This window comes from Onychomys torridus, chromosome 17 (assembly GCF_903995425.1).
Source record: "Onychomys torridus chromosome 17, mOncTor1.1, whole genome shotgun sequence".
Taxonomy (NCBI): domain Eukaryota; kingdom Metazoa; phylum Chordata; class Mammalia; order Rodentia; family Cricetidae; genus Onychomys; species Onychomys torridus.
The window spans coordinates 520,492-540,375 of NC_050459.1; the positions used below are offsets into that span (position 1 = coordinate 520,492).

Genomic DNA, 19,884 nt, shown 5'->3' on the forward strand with positions numbered 1-19,884 from the left:
CCCTCTTTCCAAGAGTTCGCGGCAGTGTTGCTCCATGACCCAGCTCCCAGATTCCTCGATGGAGCAGGATTGGGTCAGGAGCCCAGAGTCCAATTGTTGCCTCGGTTTACGGGTCCTTTTTTTTTTTTTTTTTTTTTCTCCTGGAGCGGAACATAGTCTTTACCCGGTGTAGGACAGCATCCAGCCTGAGGGTTGCTTAGTCAAGACTAGTCAGATCCTACGAAGAGCCAAGGCTAAGGAAGGAACCACTTTCAGAAGAGACCATGGCCTAAGGGGCACCTGCCAGGGAGCTGTTGATGTGAGTGCCAGGATTACTACCCGTTGGCCATTAGGTGCAGATGAATATGTTGGGGAGTCTGGCCGGTCTTATGTATAAGGACAAGGAGCTGGGGGCTGGTCTCACCCCTAGATGCGGGCTGGGAGGTCAACTTGCCCATCCCTCTGTTCAGCAGCAACCCCTCTAACTGCTCCCACCCCAACCCCGGCGAATGGAGAAGTCACCCAGGCCAAAGGTATCTAGGGGGCGTGGCTTGTGAGAAGAGATGGGGCGGGGAGGAAGAGCCTGTGGTCCGGGCGGGGTAGGCTTGATTGACGTCTTGCTCTGGTCCCCTCTGCTCCTCGATTTCCAGGACTGCAGGCTATCAGACCTGCTACCTAGTCCGAAACAACCAATGGAGGCCCCACTGCAAACCGGAATGGTAAGGGTTGGGGAATTTGTGCACCGGACTACAACTCCCAGTGGGCTTTGCTGTGCGCCGCGCGAGTCTCTCATTGAGAACGATGTATGTGCAGGCGAAACTACGTTTCCCGGCATGCATCGCAGGACATCAAGCTTCAGGGGAAGAGTCCGTCGCTTCCCCCACCGTCGGGGGTGGGAAGGGAACCGGTATTAACCCATTCTGCAGATGGGCACACCGAGTCATGAACTGAATACGACCTCCTCCGGGGCAGAGGTGATTCGAAAGGCCCTGGAGGAGGGCTTGGCGAGACGGATATGCGGTGCCCAGCCTGTGCCGTTCGTTCCTCAGGTGCTGGGCGTGATGATCGGGGCCGGAGTGGCGGTGCTGGTCACCGCTGTGCTGATCCTCTTGGTGGTGCGGAGGCTGCGGGTGCAGAGTGAGGATTGAACGGCCCCTGTAGGGGGAGGCAGTAGGGATGGAGGGGGAGCTGCAATACCCGGAGAGCCCAAGCGGCAGGGGTGGGGAATTTGCTGGAGCCTGCGCGGAGCTCAAAGCACCCTCCCTTCTCCCACCTATCCCCAGAAACTCCAGCCCCGGAGGGCCCCCGGTATCGGTTCCGGAAGCGGGACAAAGTGCTTTTCTATGGCCGGAAGATTATGCGGAAGGTGAGTTCCAGGACCTCCAGCTGGCCTGGCTGACCTCAGAAGCCCGGCCCTTTTCCTATTTACACTTATCTGTGGACACTTCTGCCTTTATTAAGGTCCCCTTGGACCTGCCCTTCCTCTTTCTCCAACTGACCTCATGTTCTTAATTCTCCCAGGTATCACAGTCCACTTCTTCCCTGGTGGACACATCAGTCTCCACCACTTCCCGGCCCCGCATGAAGAAGAAACTGAAGATGCTTAACATTGCCAAGAAGTAAGGCTGACACTGGGTATAATACCAAGTGCTGGGTAGGGTACCACCTGTACCTCAGAGTTATTTAAACACATGGACTGTCAGCCGGGCGGTGGTGATGCACACCTTTAATCCCAGCACTCTGAGTTCGAGGCCAGCCTGGTCTACAGAGCGAGATCCAGGACAGGCACCAAAACTACACAGAGAAACCCTGTCTCGAAAAAACAAAACAAAAAATAATTATGGACTGTCTTGGAAATCTTTCCACACTAGAGGGGCATCTCAAAGCTCTCACTTGGCTTGGTGTGGACATGCCTGTGGCTTGAGGCTTATTTCAATAACGTTCCCCTGCCCCTGAAGGCTATCTGCCGTATATTTAGGTATCTACACCTGGTGTCTCGCCATATTGGAGAGTTTATTGAAAATGACTTATTGCAGTTATCTCAGATGTTTGCATGGCTAGCTAGAGGGGCTGTTTGACGATTCTCTAGGGGCGTCACTATCCACACAGGAGAGCATCTCTCTTGAGTTTCTATGTTGTTCCCCTGGGAGCTATCTTAAGGTGTGTGTGTGTGTTGTTGTTGTTGTTGTTTGCTTGGGTTTGGCGTGTTTTTTGAAAACAGGTCTCATTTAGTCCAAGCCGGCCTGGAACTTTCTATATAATCAAGACTAACATTGACTCATGGTTCTCCTTTGTGATGGGATAATCGGTGTGTTCACCATGCCTGGCTTATATGGTCCAGGGAACTAAGCTCAAGGCATTTCGTGTACCTCACAAGCAGTCTACCAACTGAGTCACATCCCCACTCATTCATTCATTCATTTTTGCAGCAAGCATTCTGCCTCTGAGATATATCCTTAGCCCCTACTTTACTAAAATGTATTTATTTATTATTTATGTGTGTAATGTGGAGGTGCACATGTCATAGCATGTGTATGGTGATTGGTTTTCTCCTTCCACCATGTGAATCCCAGGGATTGAGCTCAGATTGTAAGGCTTGGCAGAAAGTACCTTTACCCACGGGCCATCTTGCCGGCACTACTTTTCAGTTTTATTGAACTTATTTAATTTACCTTGTACACAATATCAAACTCAGAAACTTGGCCATTCTAGGCAAGCATTTCTGCCAGGGAGCCACTCTCAAGCCCTATACCTTTTTTTTGGGGGGGGGGGGAGACAAGGTGTTGCTAGGTTATCCAGGTTGGCCTTGAATTTTCTCTGTAGCCCAGGCAGGTCTTGAACATGTGATCCTTCTATCTCAGCCTCCTGAGCAACTGGAGTGAAGGCCTGTGCCCATCACGTTTGCCTTCTTCCTTTGTGGGCTGGTAAGATGGCACAGTGGGTCAAGGCACCTGCTGCTGAGTCTGAAGACATGAGTTCCATTCCTGGAACCCACGTGGAGAGGGAGAACTGACTTCTGCAGTTTGTGCTCTACCCTATACAAACACAAATAGATAAACAAACAAATATAAGTTAATTTTTCCCCCCCGGAGCTGAGTACTGAACCCAGGGCCTTGAGCTTGCTAGGCAAGCACTCCACCACTGAGCTAAATCCCCAACCCGTAAGTTAAAATTTTTAAGAAAATAATTCCTTTGCATTAGAAATAGGAAAGAGCTGGATGGTGGTGGCGCACACCTTTATTTGAGCACTCGGGAGGCAGAGGCAGGCAGAGCTCTATGAGTTTGAGGCCAGCCTGGTCTACAGAGTGAGTTCCAGGACAGATAAGGCTGTTACACAGAGAAACCCTGTCTTAAAAAAGCAAAGAAAGGAAGAAAGAAAGAAAAGAAAAGAAAAGAAAAAAAAACAAACAATCATAGGAAGGTTATCTCTGGTGTTTGTCGGTGTCTTTGAGAAGGCTCTTTCAGGGATCTCTGTAAATTAAGAGATGGTTCTGGGATCTTCTTGCACCAAGAGGTCCACCTGAAGGTCTTTCTCAAGAGTGTATTTAACACCAGGGGCCATCCTTGAGCTCTGTGATAAAACATGGTATTACAGAGCTTTCTATGATTTGGTAGAAGGGTTGTTTGTTTCTGGTTTGTTATGATCAGGCTGCGGAGATGGCTCATGTTGGTAAAGGACTTGGCTTGCAAGCATCAATATCTGTGCCTGATCCTCAGAACCCACATTAAAAAGTGTTTGTATATGTGTGTGTGTGTGGGGGGGGGGGGGCTGGGCATGGTAGCTCAGTTGTCATCTCCACACTGGGGAAGTGGACACAAGCGAATCCCTAGGTCTTGCTGACTGGCCAGCACAGCCTACTTGGTGAGTTCCACACCACTGAGAGACCCTGTCTCAAACAAATAAGGTGGATAGCATCTAAGGAGCAACAGCTGAGGTTGTCTTCTCTCTCTCTCTCTCTCTCTCTCTCTCTCTCTCTCTCTCTCTCTCTCTCTCTCTCTCTCTCACACACACACACACACACACACACTCACACACACACACACACACACACACACACACACACACACACAAGCAAAAGTGTCTCTCTGGTTTTTCTGCACCATGAATTGTCTGTGTCTCTGGTTTTTCTGCACCATGAATTGTCTGTGGTAACCACATAATGGTAGGACACTACCCTGATGTCTTTGTGAGTTCAGGACAATTATCTCAGAACTGTGAGCCAGGGAAAGGCTTGCTTAAGATCTCTTTCATAGAAGAATTCTATCTGAGCCGGGTATGCTGTGGTGCACACCTGCTGTCTCTATACTCAAGAGGCGGAGGCAGGAAGATTGGGAGTTCAAGGTCAGCGCTGGCTACTTAGCCAAGTTTGGAGCCAGCTTGGGCTAGATGAGACACTGTCTAAAACTACCAACAAAACACTGGAAGAGGGCTAGCTCAGGCATCTGTCACCATCAGAAAAGCTACAGAGGTTCATTCATTAAGACCTAAGAGGGGGCTCTCTTGTGGGTCTTTTATTTTTCTCATTCTTTTTCCTTTTTTTTCTTTCCTTCCCCTTTTTCTTTTCTTTTTTCTTTTCTTTTCTTTTCTTTTCTTTTCTTTTCTTTTCTTTTCTTTTCTTTTCTTTTCTTTCCCTTCCCTTTCCTTTCCTTCCCTTCCCTTTCCTTTCCTTTTCTTGTGTGTGTGTTTCAAGACAGGGTTTCTCTGTGTAGCTTTGGAGCCTACCCTGAATCTCGCTCTGTAGAGAGTGCTGGGATTAAAGGCGTGCGCCACCCACCGCCCGGCTCTGCCTTTTCTTTTTAACTAATTAATTTAGTGTATAGGTGTGTGTGGTGTGTGCACCGTGTGTGTGGGTGCACAGAGGCAAACATCAGGTGAGCTATTGAGTTGCTCTCTGCCTTATTCCCTTGAGACTGGGATCTCACTGTACTTGCAGCTCATGCCTTTGGCTAGACTGGCTGGCCAGGGAGCCCTAGAGACCTACCTGTCGCCACTGCCACCTACATTGAGCTTTCAGACACGAGGGTGCTGGGGATTAAACTCAAGTTTATACAAGTACTCTCCACTGAGCCATCTCCCTGATTGCCATCAGGAGTCTGTCATTGAGACTGCAGAGTCCAGGGGAGGGGTTCATGAGGCTCCACACCTCCTGGTATGGGCTGTCAGTGATTGCCTTGAGCCATAGTCCTCAGTGGTGTAGCCACTGGGAAGTTGCCTTTGTTCAAGTAAATAACCCCTCACCCATGCTCATGCAGGTACCCCTAATTAAATTCAGTGGGCCACAAAAACAAACAAGATACCCCACAAAAGTAGGAAGGGGACTTCCCCAAAACTAAGGAGTTGGCAGAAAGGCAAGGGCTAGAGAGGCTAATGGAGGGTATGATTAAAGTACATTAGATGTATGTGTGAAGTTGTGAATGAATAAAATAAACCCCTGAGAAACCAAAAGGTCCATTCCCAAGCCCTATGACTCGGAGAAGAAAGTTCCTGAAGTTTTCACCATATATATATACTCTGTACAAGGACATATGGTAAACATTTTAGGTTTTGTGGGTCATATACAGTCTCTGTGCTGGCTACTCAACTCTGCCTTTGAAGTAAGAGGTAATCAGTAATACATGCATGAATTAACATGGCAGTGTGCTAATAAAACTTTAATCATAAAAGTAAGTAGAGGGCCTGATCTGGCAGTGGGCTGGAATTTGTACTGTATAAACCAGAGGGGAGGGGAAAATGGGTTCCTGAGCCTTCTGTCAGCCCTCTAACCCAGCAGTTCTCAAACTGTGGGTCTCAACCCCTTTGGGGTCAAACTGTCCTTTCAGTGGGGGGTCGCCTAAGACCATCAGAAAGCACAGATATTTACATCACAATTCCTAACAGTAGCAAAATCACTGTTACAAAGTAGCGATGAAAATAATGTTACAGTTTGAGGTCACTACGTGAGGAACTGTCTTAAAGGCTTGCGAGAACCACTGATAACCCTCTTCCCATCAGGATCTTGCGTATCCAGAAGGAGACTCCAACCCTACAGCGGAAGGAGCCCCCCCCTTCAGTGCTGGAGGCTGACCTCACAGAAGGCGACCTGGCCAATTCCCACCTACCCTCTGAGGTGCTCTACATGCTCAAGAATGTCCGGTAAGTGTCCGGGGTCTGGGTGTTCTGAGGTTCCGGCAGAGCCTGGGGGTGCTCGGACCTCCTCCACCCCTCTCTCACTGCCCATCCTGTAGGGTGCTGGGTCACTTTGAGAAGCCGCTCTTCCTGGAGCTCTGCCGGCACATGGTTTTCCAGCGTCTTGGGCAGGGGGACTACGTCTTCCGGCCGGGTCAGCCGGATGCCAGCATCTACGTGGTTCAAGATGGGCTGCTGGAGCTTTGTCTGCCAGGACCCGTGAGTGGACCTCACTGTGGGAGGGTGGGCACTGGGCGTTGAAAGTGTGCGGTCAGAAGTGAGGTTAATGATGGCTTAGTGTGGAGCTCAATGGTAGAGCCTTTGCCCACTGAGGGACAGCAGGTGTGGCTCAATAAGTAGAGACTCTACCTAGAATCCCCCAGTGAAGTAAGTGCTCGCTGATGAGTATTTGCCTGGTATGTGCAGGGCTCTGGGTTCTAGTTCTAGTGTTATAAAAATATCAGATGACTGAGTGAACATTTGGGAGGTCCACACAGATGGACAAGGAATGATGTGCAGGAAACAGCAACTGGCTAGGAGGTTGGTGAGTTCAGTAATTACTGGGGTGAATCAGAGGTGAGGTCCAGTGCCAGCCACTGGGGGTCAGCTAGCACTGGTCAATGGCCTCTGTGTCTCAGGACGGGAAGGAATGTGTGGTGAAGGAAGTTGTGCCTGGAGACAGCGTCAACAGCCTCCTGAGCATCCTTGACGTCATCACCGTGAGTGACAGTTCCATGCTGGGTAGAAAGGTGGGAGTCCCCATTTCACGAGCTCTGATGCTGCTCATGGTCACTTGAACCAGGAGGGCTGCGAGGAGCAGTGAGTGGGCTCCCAGACCTTGATCTTATCTCTTCTTCCCACGCACCTCCCAGGGTCACCAGCATCCCCAGCGGACTGTGTCAGCTAGAGCTGCCCGGGACTCCACAGTGCTGAGACTCCCAGTAGAAGCCTTCTCGGCTGTCTTCACCAAGTACCCCGAGAGCTTAGTGCGAGTGGTGCAGGTCAGCTGGTCTTTCACCGCCTCGTGGGCGGGCGTGGGCGGCAGAGCATTCCACCCTTGGACCCGCCTCACCCATCCCAGGCATCAGTGCTGTGGTGGATAGGCGGGACTTGTTGCTTATCACTCCTGAGCAGCAGACCTCCTCGGAGGCTGCCGATGCTGACTGCTCACTTGTCTGACCACGCCCCTCTCCTGGTCCTGCCCCAACCCCTGCAGATCATCATGGTGAGGCTGCAGAGAGTCACCTTCCTGGCGCTTCACAATTACCTGGGTCTGACCAATGAACTCTTCAGCCACGTGAGTTGGACATAAGCACAAGAGGATGTGGAGACACAGTGGGGAGACATTTAGTCATGCTATAAATTACTCTCCACTCCCCTACCCCAGGAGATCCAGCCCCTACGCCTGTTCCCCAGCCCTGGTCTCCCAACCCGCACCAGCCCCGTCCGTGGCTCTAAACGGGGAGTCAGCACCTCGGGTACCGAGGAAGCACCAAAGGAGACCTCTGGCCGGCCCCCTGACCCCACCGGAGCCCCACTGCCTGGACCTGCAGGTACCTGAGTGACCCCCTTCCTGTTCTCCCAGCCATGGACTTGAGCCCATGCAGCCCCGACTGTGGCTCTGTGCTCTCCAGTCCCTCAATTTTGTGGGGTTTTTTTTTTTTACATGTATTTATTTATGGAGAGGGGGGTGCACACGTGCCCTAGCAAACAGTGGCAATCAGAGGACAACTTGCAGGAGTTAGTCTCTCTTTCTACCAGGGCTAGAACTGGGGGCACCAAGCTTGATGCCCTTACTCACTGAGCCTGGTTTTGCAGATTGAAACTGATCCTGCCCCAGGTGCCTTCTGTTTCTCACTCTCTAGCCCTGGCTTGAGGTCTGTGGATCTGAGTGCAGGCTCATGAGCATTTGTCTCCGCAGGCGATCCTGTGAAGCCCACATCTCTAGAAGCCCCCTCAGCCCCTCTGCTGAGCCGCTGCATCTCCATGCCAGTTGACATCTCAGGTGTGGAGCCCCGGGGGAGTAAGGGGTGGATGGTCTGGAAAGGACTGTCAAGGGTCTCCATTTGAATCCAGGACATGCGCGCTTCAGTCCTGATTTGTTTTCTTACCTACAAAATGGGCATATAGATCCTATTTCCTTGGTTCTTACTTTTGGTGGGTATGCTCTGAGATCATTGTCCTCCCAACTGTGTGAAGAAAGATGCAGAAGTGAAGTGAAGTGAAGTGGTCATCAGTTGGTCATCTGTGTCATGGTTGCAGCATCAGCAAGGAGTCAAGATTGGTTAGAGCTGTGTTCACTAACTTATTAGTTTACTTTCTTACTTGGAGCTAGGGGTGGAACCCAGGACCTTACACATTCTAGGCAAATACTTCACTGAGCTCCACCCCAGCTCCATCTTCGTTGGCTGTATTGTCTCTCCTCCATGCATAGGCTTGCAAGGTGGCCCTCGTTCTGACTTTGACATGGCCTATGAGCGTGGCCGGATATCTGTTTCCCTTCAAGAAGAGGCATCTGGGGGACCTCAGACAGCATCTGCTAGGGTGAGGCCCTCTCTTTTCTCCCATCTCACCACAGCCCCCCTTGCAGAACTCTGGCCTTGGCCAGTTGGTGAATCACGTGAAAAGGTCAATTGGGAGGGCTCACAGGGAGTCGTAACATGTCCTGCCTCACACAGACCCCCACTCAGGAGCTCCGGGAGCAGCCAGCGGGTGCCTGTGAATACAACTACTGTGAAGATGAGTCGGCCACAGGTGGCTGTCCCTTTGGGCCCTACCAGGGCCGCCAGACAAGCAGCATCTTTGAGGCTGCAAAGAGAGAGCTAGCCAAGCTGATGCGGATTGAGGTGGGCAGACTGTGGAGGGAAGCCGGGTATGAGGGAGGCAGGTGAAAGGCTGGCTGGGTCCATCTCAACTCCCTCCCTCCCCAGGACCCCTCTCTACTGAACAGCAGAGTCTTGCTACATCACGCCAAAGCTGGCACCATCATAGCCCGCCAGGGGGACCAGGTAAGGCTGACCCTTGACCTGTGGTACCAGATCTCTCCTCTTGTGGCCTCCGTGATTCTGTGATATACATCCTTCCAGCCTCAGCGCTGCCTGCTTAGATAGGTGCTCACTAAATAGGCAGGACCAGGGCTGGGGATACGGCTCAACTGGAAGGGTACTCTCCTGGCATGCACGAAACTTCGGTTTCACCCCCGGCACAACGTAAACTGAGCATGGTGGTACATGCTTGTCATCCTACGACTCGGGAGGTAGAGGCAGGAGGATCAGAAGTTCAGGGTCATCTTCAGCTACATAATGAATTCAAACTTACTCTGAGATACATGAGATGTGGTCTCTGAAAGTCAAGAAATGAATATATTTATTAATATAAAAATAGAGATAAGGTGTGTGTGTGTGTGTGTGTGTGTGTGTGTGTGTGTGTGTAAAGTTGACCCAGAGACCAGACATTCTCTCCTGTGTTGAGAAGGTTGCAGAGGAAGGGTACAATCATCAATTGTGTCTGCCATGGTTGTGGTACTTGGTATGGAGCTAGGTTGGTCTTTCATTCATCTTTATAATTATTACTACTACTTACAGTAATTTTGGCACTGGGCATGGAACCCAGTACTTCGCACATGCTAGGCAAGCGCTTTGCCACTGAGTAGCACCCCAACTCCGTCTGCATGTTTCTGTGGCCTCCATTCATTCACAGGTTCGTAGGGTAAGCCTGAGGCATCAGGGGTGTGACAGTGTGTCTCCATATCCCGCTGTTCTCTGTATGGGGAATCTGAGGCTCGTTAAGGGAAGAAGCTAGGATCTTACATTTAGATGTGGAGGAGGGGAATCTAGGATGAATTGGTGAGACCTGAAATCTACATTACTTTTTTTTTACCTTTTTTTTTTTTTTTGGTGTGTATACATATGCGTACTCTTTTCATTTGGGTGGATGCCTGTATGAATGCATGCATGTACACATGGATGCATGAATTTAAAGGCTCATGGTTGATGTCAGGAATTATCCTCCATCAACATCTCTCATTCCAACCCAGAGTTTACCAATCCACGCAGCCTCTAGCTAGTTTGTGCTGGGGATCTAGTCTCCTCCTGAGGCTGGAATTACAGGTGGTCTGCCATACCCCCCTGACATTTCTGTAGGTTCTTGGGGATCTGAACTCTGATTGCCACACTTTAGCAGCAAGTGATTTAACAGCCGAGCTAGTTCTCAACTCTTGAGTTGAAATTCACACTTTGTCTCCAATTCCTTGTGTGACTGACTCCTGGCAAAGACTCTAGAAAGTCCTTGGCTTCCTCAGTCTGTGGGTGTGAAGATAATACGCAGCTTCCCAGGGGCTTGCAGCTCAGTGTGTCTCTAGTGACAGTTGAAGGCGGCAATGGGATAGAGGCTCTGAGAACCTGGGCTGGAGTTGCGGGAGGTCAGGTGGAATGTGAACCCTATTAATAGTTGAGAGCCCCTGTCACTTGATGAGGATGCTCTACCATCCCCTTGGCTGCTCGTAGCAGGCACAGGCTCCTCTCAGGAGAGGAAGTCAGATAAGGCTGATGTCAACCCTGTGTGGCCCCAAGGTTGAGGAAGCACAGTCACACAGGCCCCTGCAGGCCTTGCTGATCAGGAAGATGGTTGAATCGGACCCAGCCCTGGGCTGCAGAAAGGCCTGACTGGTCTGTAGCCCCTGCAGGAGGCTTTGCTCTATTTGTCTTCTTGGCTTTGTTGGGAGTGGCTATGGTGCGCTGCCTATATCTAACATTTCATACCAGTGCTTTTTAAAAAGGGATTTTTATTTTATTTTATTTTATTTTATTTTATTTTTTTGAGACAGGGTTTCTCTGTATAGCCATGGCCATCCTAGAATTTACTTTGTAGACCAGGCTGATCTCAAACTCAGAGATCCAACTGCCTCTGCCTCCCAAGTGCTGGGATTAAAAGTGTATGCCACGACTGCGTGGTTAGCTTGATTTATTTTTATGTGTATGAGTGTTTTGTTTTACCTGCATGTATGTATATACACCATGTGTGTGCAATGCCTGTGAAGGCCAGAAGAGGGCAACAGAGCCCCTGGATCTGGAGTTATAGATGGTTGTGAGCTGCCTAATGTGGGTATTAAGAACTGAATCCACGGGGCTAGAGAGATGGCTCAGTGGTTAAGAGCACTGACTGCTCTTCCAGAGGTCCTGAGTTCAATTCCCAGTACCCACATGGTGGCTCATAACCATCTGTAATGAGATCTGGCGCCTTCTTCTGGCTTGCTGGGACACATGCAGGCAGAATACTGTATACATAATAAAGAAATAAATCTTAAAAAAAAAAAAAAAAAGAACTGAACCCAGGTCTTCTTCAGGAACAACCAGTGCTTTTAACTGCTCACTTATTCTCTAGGCCTCAGTGCTTATTTTTAAAAGTGTGTGTGTGTGTGTGTGTGTGTGTGTGTGTTGGAAATGTAACCTACAGCTTTTGCACATGCTAGGCCAGTGCTCTGCTTTTGCACATGCTAGGCCAGTGCTCTATTACTAAGCCACCCCTCCCCACTCCAGCATTTTAAAAGTGGATATATTTATTTTAACTGGGTGTTAGTGGTGCACACCTTTAGTTCCAGAATTCAGTAGGCAGAGGCAGGTGGATTTCTATGAGTGTGAGGCCAGCATGATCTACATAGTAAGACCCTGTGTGGCAGCATGCGAGCAGACAAGGTGATGGAGAAGGAGCTGAGAGTTCTACATCTTGATCCATAGGCAACAGGAAGTGAACTATCTCACTGGGCGTAGCTTAAGCATAGGAAACCTCAAAGCCCACCCCTACAGTGACACACTTCCTTCAACAAGACCAACCCTCTTAATAGTGCCGCTCCTTTTGGGGGCCATTTTCTTTAAACCACCACACCACACCCTATGTCAAAAAAAATTTTTTTAATTTTTAAAATTATGTTTTTTGGTATTTGCATGTGAGTATATTGGTGAAATTATTAAGGCCACTCCACGTAGTTAAAAGGGAGGTTTATTTTGTGGGGTAACTTACAAATGAAGGGATAGGTTGCAGGGTCTGGGAAAGGGATGGTGCAGTCCGGCGGTGTTCTCTGGAGAACTCTGCTCGGTCTACCTCCAGCGTCCAAGGTCCAGGAACCAAGAGAAGCCTCTCCTCTCGATCCTGGGTCTTCAGCGTCCTCTCTCAGCCCCGCCTTGTGGTTATGACCATTACTGAAGCCTCAATGGGGGTTGGAACTTCCAGGCCAAGGCTGGGATGGCTACCCACTACATGAGTACAGGTGCCTGTGGTTTCCAGAAGCATCAGATCCCATGGATCTGGAGTTATGGGCAGTTGTGGTTGTACCTTGGAGCTGGGAAGCAAACATGGGTCCTCTACAGTAGCAATGTGCATTTTCAGCCGCTGAACCTTGCTGGTACTCTCCCCGAACTGTCACATTTTTGACTGCCATGACTTGCGACGTGTGTGTGTGTGTGTGTGTGTGTGTGTGTGTGTGTGTGTGCCGCGAAGTGTGCATGTGCCCCTAGACCAGGATACTTGAATCCCCAAGCAATGCAAGGGCTCATCCAGACTAAAGTATCAATGTGTCAGAACCCTATTACTGTAATACAGAGAAACCCCTGCTGTGCACAAGCATCTTCCCAAGTCTGCACCATCTCTAAGGCATAATCCGCATCTGTAATGAAAAACGTCAAGTTCACAATGCTCCCAAATCGAAAACCTTGTGTCAACAGGATATAAGTAAGGAAGTCCACACTTGATCTGAGACAGATTTCAGTCAAACAAGCAGTAAAAATAGTGTATAAAATTATCTTGCCAGGTGGTGGTGGTGCACGCCTTTAATCCCAGCACTCGGGAGGCAGAGCCAGGCGGATCTCTGTGAGTTCGAGGCCAGCCTGGGCTACCAAGTGAGTTCCAGGAAAAAGGTGCAAAGCTACCTCGAAAAACCAAAAAAAAAAAAAATTATCTTTAAGGGGTTGGAAGGATGGCTTAGTTGGTAAGGTATGTGCTTTGCAAGCACAAGGACATGAGTTCGATTCCCAGAACCCACATTCCCACATTAAAATGCCTGTAATCACAGCACTGGGGAGGTAGAGGCAGGAGGATTGGGAGAGTTCAAGGTTCTGTTCAACTACATAGCAAGTTTGAGGCCCACTTAGGTTATATAAAACCATGTCTTGAAAAGACTAAACTAGCTGGGCGCTGTGACGCACCCCTTTAATCCCAGCACTCGGGAGGCAGAGCCAGGCGGATCTCTGTGAGTTCGAGGCCAGCCTAGTCTACAGAGTGAGTTCCAGGACAGGCTCCAAAGCTACACAGAGAAACCCTGTCTCGAAAAACCAATATAAAAAAAAAAAAAAAAAAAAAACTAAAAAGAATTAGCTTTAGGTTATGCATATAAGATGTATATGAGACAAAAATCACACCTGTTTAGACCTGTATCCTGTCACCAAGGTACCTCATTTTACTTGTGCAAATATTCCAAATCCAGGAGGGAGGATTGGAGAATTCAAAACACCACTTCTAGTCCCAAGCACGTTGAAGAAGGGATACTCAGCCCATGTTATAACAAGGGATCTGGTTAAACGGGTTTGAGAAATGCTGTTTTATCCTTTCTTGGAAATTCTGAATGAGTTCATTAGCATGCTCAAGGCCCTGAAGTCCTGCACTAAAATTTTCTTAATCTTGCCGAGTGGTGGTGGCAAACCCCTTTAATCCCAGCACTTGGAGGCAGAGGCAGGTGGATCTCTGTGAGGCCAGCCTGTCCCACTTACAGAGAGAGTTCCAGGACAGCCAGGGCTACACAGAGAAAACCTGTTTGGAAAAAAAATTCCTAATGTGGAACTGGCAATCGTGACAGCTCAGTTGGTGAAAGAACTTGCTGTATAAGCCCAAGGACCAGAGTTCAAATCCCCAACACCCACTTGAAAAAAGCAGGGTGTTGTTAGTTTGTAACCTCAGTCAAGGTGAGGCTGAGACAGGAGGAGACCTGGGTGTTGCTAACCCCCCAGCCTAAGCTAAGCAAGCACTGGGTCCCAAGGGTAAACTTGTCTCAAGAAAACAATTGAGCCAGGTTCAGGGGCACACGCAATTCTGGAGGTGGAAGAAGATAGATCTCTGTGAGTGTGAGATTAACCTGGTCTACACTGCAAGTTCTAGGCCATCCAGGGATACACAGTGCGACCCTCCCTGTCTCAAGCAAATCACAACAGAAAGAAGATGGACAGCATTTGAGGAACAGCACCCAGGCTGTCCCTCTGGCTTTCCTATGGCACACAACCTGTGTGAACACACACACACACTCCCAATACAGTAACAAGCCATAGTGTGGTTTTAATAATTCCTGTATGTAATCCACACACTGCCTGGAAATTGTCTTAGAATGTTCTGGCACATATGCATGTGGGTCCCTTTCACCTTGCCCCTCATCGTTGTTGCTGTGTGTCATCAGACAGGTTGGTGTGCTGGACAAAGAAAGATCTTCCCATCTCTGGGTGGTTTCAATTCCTCTTTTATAAAGGGGTGGAGCTAGAATGTGTCTGGCTGGTGAGGCTAACCACAAAAGAGAGAAACAGCCATATACTGAGCATTTGCATTGTCCGGGATCCTGTCCTGCTTGCTAGACAGGAGGCAAAAAATATCTGTGTGCTTTTGGTAAGTCAGCAGTTCTGATGGATGGCACTCAGAGGAGCATATAAATCCTTGTAAACTCAGAGGGCTTAGAGCTACAAAGGCCCCATTCTTGGCACTACAAAGACTGGCCGAACAGGGCAGTGCCTCTAAGGATGTGAGCACCACCAGCGGAGAAGGAAGGGCGGGGCGATGAGGTAGGGTTAGGTGGAGGAAAGGTCAGTCTAAATAGAGAGCAAGTTGTGCAAGAGTCCTGGGGTAACACTGCCTAGCTTGAACGGCCAGGAGTGTGTATGTACACGTGTGCATGTGTGTTCATGAAATGATGCACATGTCGAGGTCCGAGGACAGGTTGGGGGAGCCTGTTCTTTCCTTTCATCATATGAGACCTGGCATTGACACACGTTGTCAGGCTTGGCAACAAGTACATTTGCCAGCTGAGCATCTTGACTGTCCCCGTTTTTTTTTGTTTCTTTTTTTTTTTTTCTTTTTTGAGATCTCAAGTAGCCCAGGCTAGCTTGGAATTCCCTGTAGTCCAGGGGGCCCTGAACTGGAGTGCCTCCTGCCTCCGCCTCCTGAGTGCTGACCTTAACACCACACCTGGCTGAAGACCTGTTTGATCCCTAGCACTTGGGGAGGGGTGTGAAAAAAGAAAAATACTTTGACATACCTTGAAATAGAAAGGAACGTGCTCTGTGGAGGAAACAGAAGCAGTCGGGGGTCAAATGGAATAGTTACACCAGCGCAAAGGGACCTAGTGCTTTAAAGGGTTTTATTCCTTTGTTTGTTTGTGGGTGTGTATGTGGGCATGGTGCCCCAAGCATACGTGTTGGTCAGAGGACAGCCTTTGGAAGTCAGTTCTCTCCTTCCACTATTTGGGGCCCAGGGATTGACTTTGGTTGTCAAGCTTGGGAGCAAGTGCTTTTACTCTGAGTCAGTGCAAAAGCCCCAAAGAGGCGCTTTTCACAGGGGTCCCATGGTTGAATAGCTCATATAGTCTGCCTGTTTAAAGTGTATATTTTACTGAGTTTTTATACATTCACAGAGGTGTGCGATCAATTTTAAAACATTTGATCACCTTGAAAAGATCTTAGCTACCGACCTCTCACCGAAGGCCTGGCAATCACTACTAATCTTTCTTTCTCCATAGATGTGTCTGCTTTATTTTTATGAGACAGGAGCTCACATTGCCCAGGCTGGCCTTGAACTCCTCATCCTCCTTTCTTTACCTCTCAAGTGCTGGAATTACAGGCATCTGCCCAAGGCCTGGCCCTGTGTAGGTTTTTTGCAGTCTCCTGCTGGGTTTCTTTTGAAAAGAATTCATGGGCCTTAATCTGGCCTAAGAGTTTGGTGATCCATTAGCAATGCCTGTTCTGGGTGCAGATTCTGTTGTAGATACATACATAGGGTCATCCTAGCTGCAGAATTCATCCAACAAGGACTGGAGAGATGGCTCAGAAGCACCTGCTGCTCTTCCAGAGGACACAGATTCAACACTCAGTACCCACACAACTCACAACTGCCGTAATTCCAGATCCGGGGGTCCATCGCCCTCTTCTGAACTCTGAGCGCACCAGGCGGGCACATGGTGCACATGTATACAGGCAAACAAACACTCATACACATAAAACAAAATCACACCATTAAAAAAAAAAGGCTGGCCATGATGGCACACGCCTTTAATCTCAGCACTCTGGGGACAGAGATAGGTGGATTTCTAGAGTTCAAGGCCAGCCAGGTCTACATAGCAGTTCCAGGCCAGGAAAGTAATAGTGAGACGCTGTCTAAAACAGAAAAGAGAGATAAAGCGTAGATAGGCCTAAGACTGTGTCTGTATGGACAGGTACAACATTTCCCAAGCAACACAGCTAGCAATATTTACATAGTATTAGAGTATAAAAGTTGCCTAGAAATGGTTTAAAGTCTACAGGAGAGTGTATAGTGTGTACAAGTTCTATGCAAATATGATACCATTTTGTCCAGGTGAATTAAGCATCATGAATTTTGGTATCTACAAGGTGTCCCTAGGAACAATTATGTTGGACACCAAAAAAAGACCAATTGTTCATATCCAGTCTTTCCATCCCCTACTTTTGCATCCTCTGAGAGTGGGGATTACTGATGTGCACCAAGGCACCTGTGTGTCTGGTGCTGGGGATTGAACTCTAGGCTTCACCTGGGCAAGCACTCTGCTTCAGTGAGCTACATTTTAAATTATGACAGGTTTTCACAAATCCCAGGCTGTTCTTGAACCTTAACCTCCACCTGAGGGCTGGGACTGGAGTCATGCATTACCAGTTTGTGTGGTGGTGGGAATTGAGTTTGGGGCTATCACATGCTAAGCAAGCACTCCACCAACTGTGCTACATCTTCATCCGTTGCATTTCATTCCATCTTATTTCTGAGACAGGGCCTTACTATGTAGCTCTGGCTGGCTCCAAACTCAAGCTGTCTTGCTGCCACAGCCTCACGAGAGCTAGAATTGTAGGTGAGAACACTACACTGGGCTTGCTTGCTTTTTTCTCTTTTTCTTGTACTTGTGTTGTTGAGACAGGGTCTCAGACAGCCCAGGGTGGTCTCAGACTTGCTCTGTAGTCAAGGGTGACCTTGAACCCTCCTTCCTCCAGATGCATTTCTGCCTCTGCTTACAGAGTGCTGAGTGCTGGGATTATAGGTGTGCACCACCATGTCTGTGTATGTGGAGCTGGGGATGAAAGGCAGGCCTTCCTGTGCGCTAGGCCAGTTCTTTCCCATAGGAGCCATATCCCCAGCCTTTTCTCCTTAACCCTTCTTTAAGCCTTCCTGTGAGGTGCGCTGACCTGAGTTTAGGGGAGAGGTGCTGTGGTTGGCTCATCTCATCTCCCAACCTCTGTCCTAACAGGACGTGAGCTTGCACTTCGTGCTCTGGGGCTGCCTGCACGTGTACCAGCGCATGATTGACAAGGCTGAGGAAGTGTGCCTGTTTGTGGCACAGCCAGGAGAGCTGGTGGGCCAACTGGCCGTGCTCACAGGAGAACCCCTCATCTTCACACTACGTGCCCAGAGAGATTGTACTTTCCTGCGGATCTCCAAATCTGACTTCTACGAGTAAGGCTGAGATTGGGGTGGGCGTGGCACCTGACTGAATGCCGTCTAGTTATTTTTTTCCAAGGCAGGGAGAGACCAAGACCTCATCCCTCAACCCCATTTCTAGAAGGGCAGGAAGGAGACCCAGATAGGGCCTCCCAACACCTTCTAAGGCAGTTTCAGGTCCTTCCTGTCTCACTCCCTAGCCAACACCCATTTTCATATTTCCTTTTAACATGTTCCAAGAAAGCCTGGTCCCACACATCCCTTCTCTTTGCTTGCAGGATCATGCGTGCACAGCCCAGTGTGGTGCTGAGCGCAGCGCACACGGTGGCTGCGAGGATGTCCTCGTTCGTGCGCCAGATGGACTTTGCCATCGACTGGACCGCTGTGGAGGCCGGGCGCGCGCTCTACAGGTACCTCCCTGATCCTACCTCACTGCTCAGACTCTACCTACAGTTTTGCCTGACTCTCCACTCTTCGTCCACCCCAGGCAGGGCGACCGGTCAGACTGCACCTACATTGTACTAAATGGGCGTCTCCGCAGTGTCATTCAACGGGGCAGTGGCAAGAAGGAGCTAGTGGGGGAGTATGGCCGCGGGGATCTCATTGGTGTGGTAAGGGCAGCCCCTTTCTCTCTCCAAGCATAACCAGCCCTTCACCTATATGCACATCATCCAGGTACTCTGATGGAAGTGGAGAATGCATCCCCAACTTCAATCCTGACCCAGGCCACTTCTCTGGCTCGTTCTTGAGAGTCACAAGCAGTCAGTCCCGGTGGGGGAGGAGTCTGGACTCCACCCTCAGTACGTCTCTTCAGGTCCCCATTTTCACCTGAGGTGAATTCTTATTTTGTATCCCAGGTGGAAGCTCTGACCCGGCAGCCACGAGCCACCACTGTGCATGCTGTGCGAGACACAGAGCTGGCCAAGCTCCCGGAGGGCACCTTAGGCCACATCAAACGTCGGTACCCACAGGTGCATCTCCTGGTTGGGGAGGTAGACGGTAGGGGGCGGAGCCTCAGTGTGCCAGGCTGCCCTGGGCGGGGTGCAGCCCAAGTAACAGGATTTCTAGCCTACCAGGTGAAGGAAGCGAAGGTGGGACCCTTCTGTCTCGATAAACACAATTTTCCTCTTGCTCTCTTCCAACCCCCGCCTCAGGTCGTGACCCGCCTTATTCATCTCCTGAGTCAGAAAATTCTAGGCAATCTGCAGCAGTTGCAAGGACCCTTTCCAGGTGAGTTTGCCAGCAACGCGGCATAGTGGAGGATTTAGGCTGGTGTGCCCAGAGCATTCTATCAAACAGCATGATTGGAAACCGAATTTGACAGTAAATCTTGCTGGGGGCGGGATTGAGACCGGAAGTTGTCCCATGGGGGGCTGCCCTTATCACACGTGCATCTAGAGTATGCTGGGAAATGTAGTCCTTGTTTCAGGCAGCTTTTTGATTGGTTTAAAGTATGCTAGTGGGCGGATTCTTTGTTTAAATAAAGGCAACACTTTTATTACACTTATTTATCCTCTGTGTGTGTGTGTGTGTGTGTGTGTGTGTGTGTGTGTGTGTGAGAACATGTGTGAAGGTCAGAGGATCAGTTTCCTTTTTCTTTTTTTTAAAGATTTATTTATTTATTAAGCTTATAGTGTTCTGCTTGCACGCATCCCATAAGCCAGAAGAGAGCACCAGATATCATTACAGATGTTTGTGAGCCACCATGTGGTTGCTGGGAATTGAACTCAGGACCTCTGGAAGAGCAGCCAGTGCTCTTAACCTCTGAGCCATCTCTCCAGCCTGAGGAATCAGTTTTCTACCTCCCATCATATGGGTCCTGGGGATCAACTCAGGCCTTCAGGCTTCAAAGCAACACCTTTACCTGCTAATCATCTCCTAGGTCCACCGGGGTGGATTTTTCAGCAGGGAGGTTGGTTCCTAGTCTCAATAGAATGCAACCTGAGCACCCCAGGAGAGACTCAAAATATAGTAACAAAAGAGTGCGTGGCATATGGCACCAGGGGCACATTGGTAAATGGCTTCTGAAGTTGAACTTACTGGCCGGGAAG

At 49.4% G+C, this 19,884-nt stretch overlaps 1 protein-coding gene across 11 annotated transcripts in view; it reads left to right on the top strand.

The window, feature by feature from the left end:
* Positions 1 to 19,884, top strand: part of Pnpla6 (patatin like phospholipase domain containing 6) — a 31,759-nt gene that overhangs the window by 688 nt on the left and 11,187 nt on the right. For 2 of the 11 annotated variants that reach the window (XM_036209399.1, XM_036209391.1), the window contains exons 2-22: positions 147 to 298; positions 450 to 512; positions 630 to 698; positions 1,029 to 1,116; positions 1,263 to 1,345; positions 1,501 to 1,598; positions 5,972 to 6,112; positions 6,205 to 6,364; positions 6,784 to 6,864; positions 7,018 to 7,146; positions 7,362 to 7,442; positions 7,533 to 7,698; positions 8,067 to 8,150; positions 8,580 to 8,689; positions 8,824 to 8,991; positions 9,076 to 9,153; positions 17,643 to 17,848; positions 18,112 to 18,243; positions 18,321 to 18,444; positions 18,691 to 18,804; positions 18,988 to 19,063. In XM_036209399.1, the coding sequence (XP_036065292.1) occupies positions 489 to 512; positions 630 to 698; positions 1,029 to 1,116; positions 1,263 to 1,345; positions 1,501 to 1,598; positions 5,972 to 6,112; positions 6,205 to 6,364; positions 6,784 to 6,864; positions 7,018 to 7,146; positions 7,362 to 7,442; positions 7,533 to 7,698; positions 8,067 to 8,150; positions 8,580 to 8,689; positions 8,824 to 8,991; positions 9,076 to 9,153; positions 17,643 to 17,848; positions 18,112 to 18,243; positions 18,321 to 18,444; positions 18,691 to 18,804; positions 18,988 to 19,063 (2,212 nt within the window). In that variant the 5' untranslated portion in view covers positions 147 to 298; positions 450 to 488. Of the gene's footprint in view, positions 1 to 146; positions 299 to 449; positions 513 to 629; positions 699 to 761; positions 1,117 to 1,262; positions 1,346 to 1,500; positions 1,599 to 5,971; positions 6,113 to 6,204; positions 6,365 to 6,783; positions 6,865 to 7,017; positions 7,147 to 7,361; positions 7,443 to 7,532; positions 7,699 to 8,066; positions 8,151 to 8,579; positions 8,690 to 8,823; positions 8,992 to 9,075; positions 9,154 to 17,642; positions 17,849 to 18,111; positions 18,244 to 18,320; positions 18,445 to 18,690; positions 18,805 to 18,987; positions 19,064 to 19,884 lie in introns of those variants that run through there. The other 9 variants (XM_036209392.1, XM_036209393.1, XM_036209394.1 and 6 more) reach the window with 9 other exon arrangements.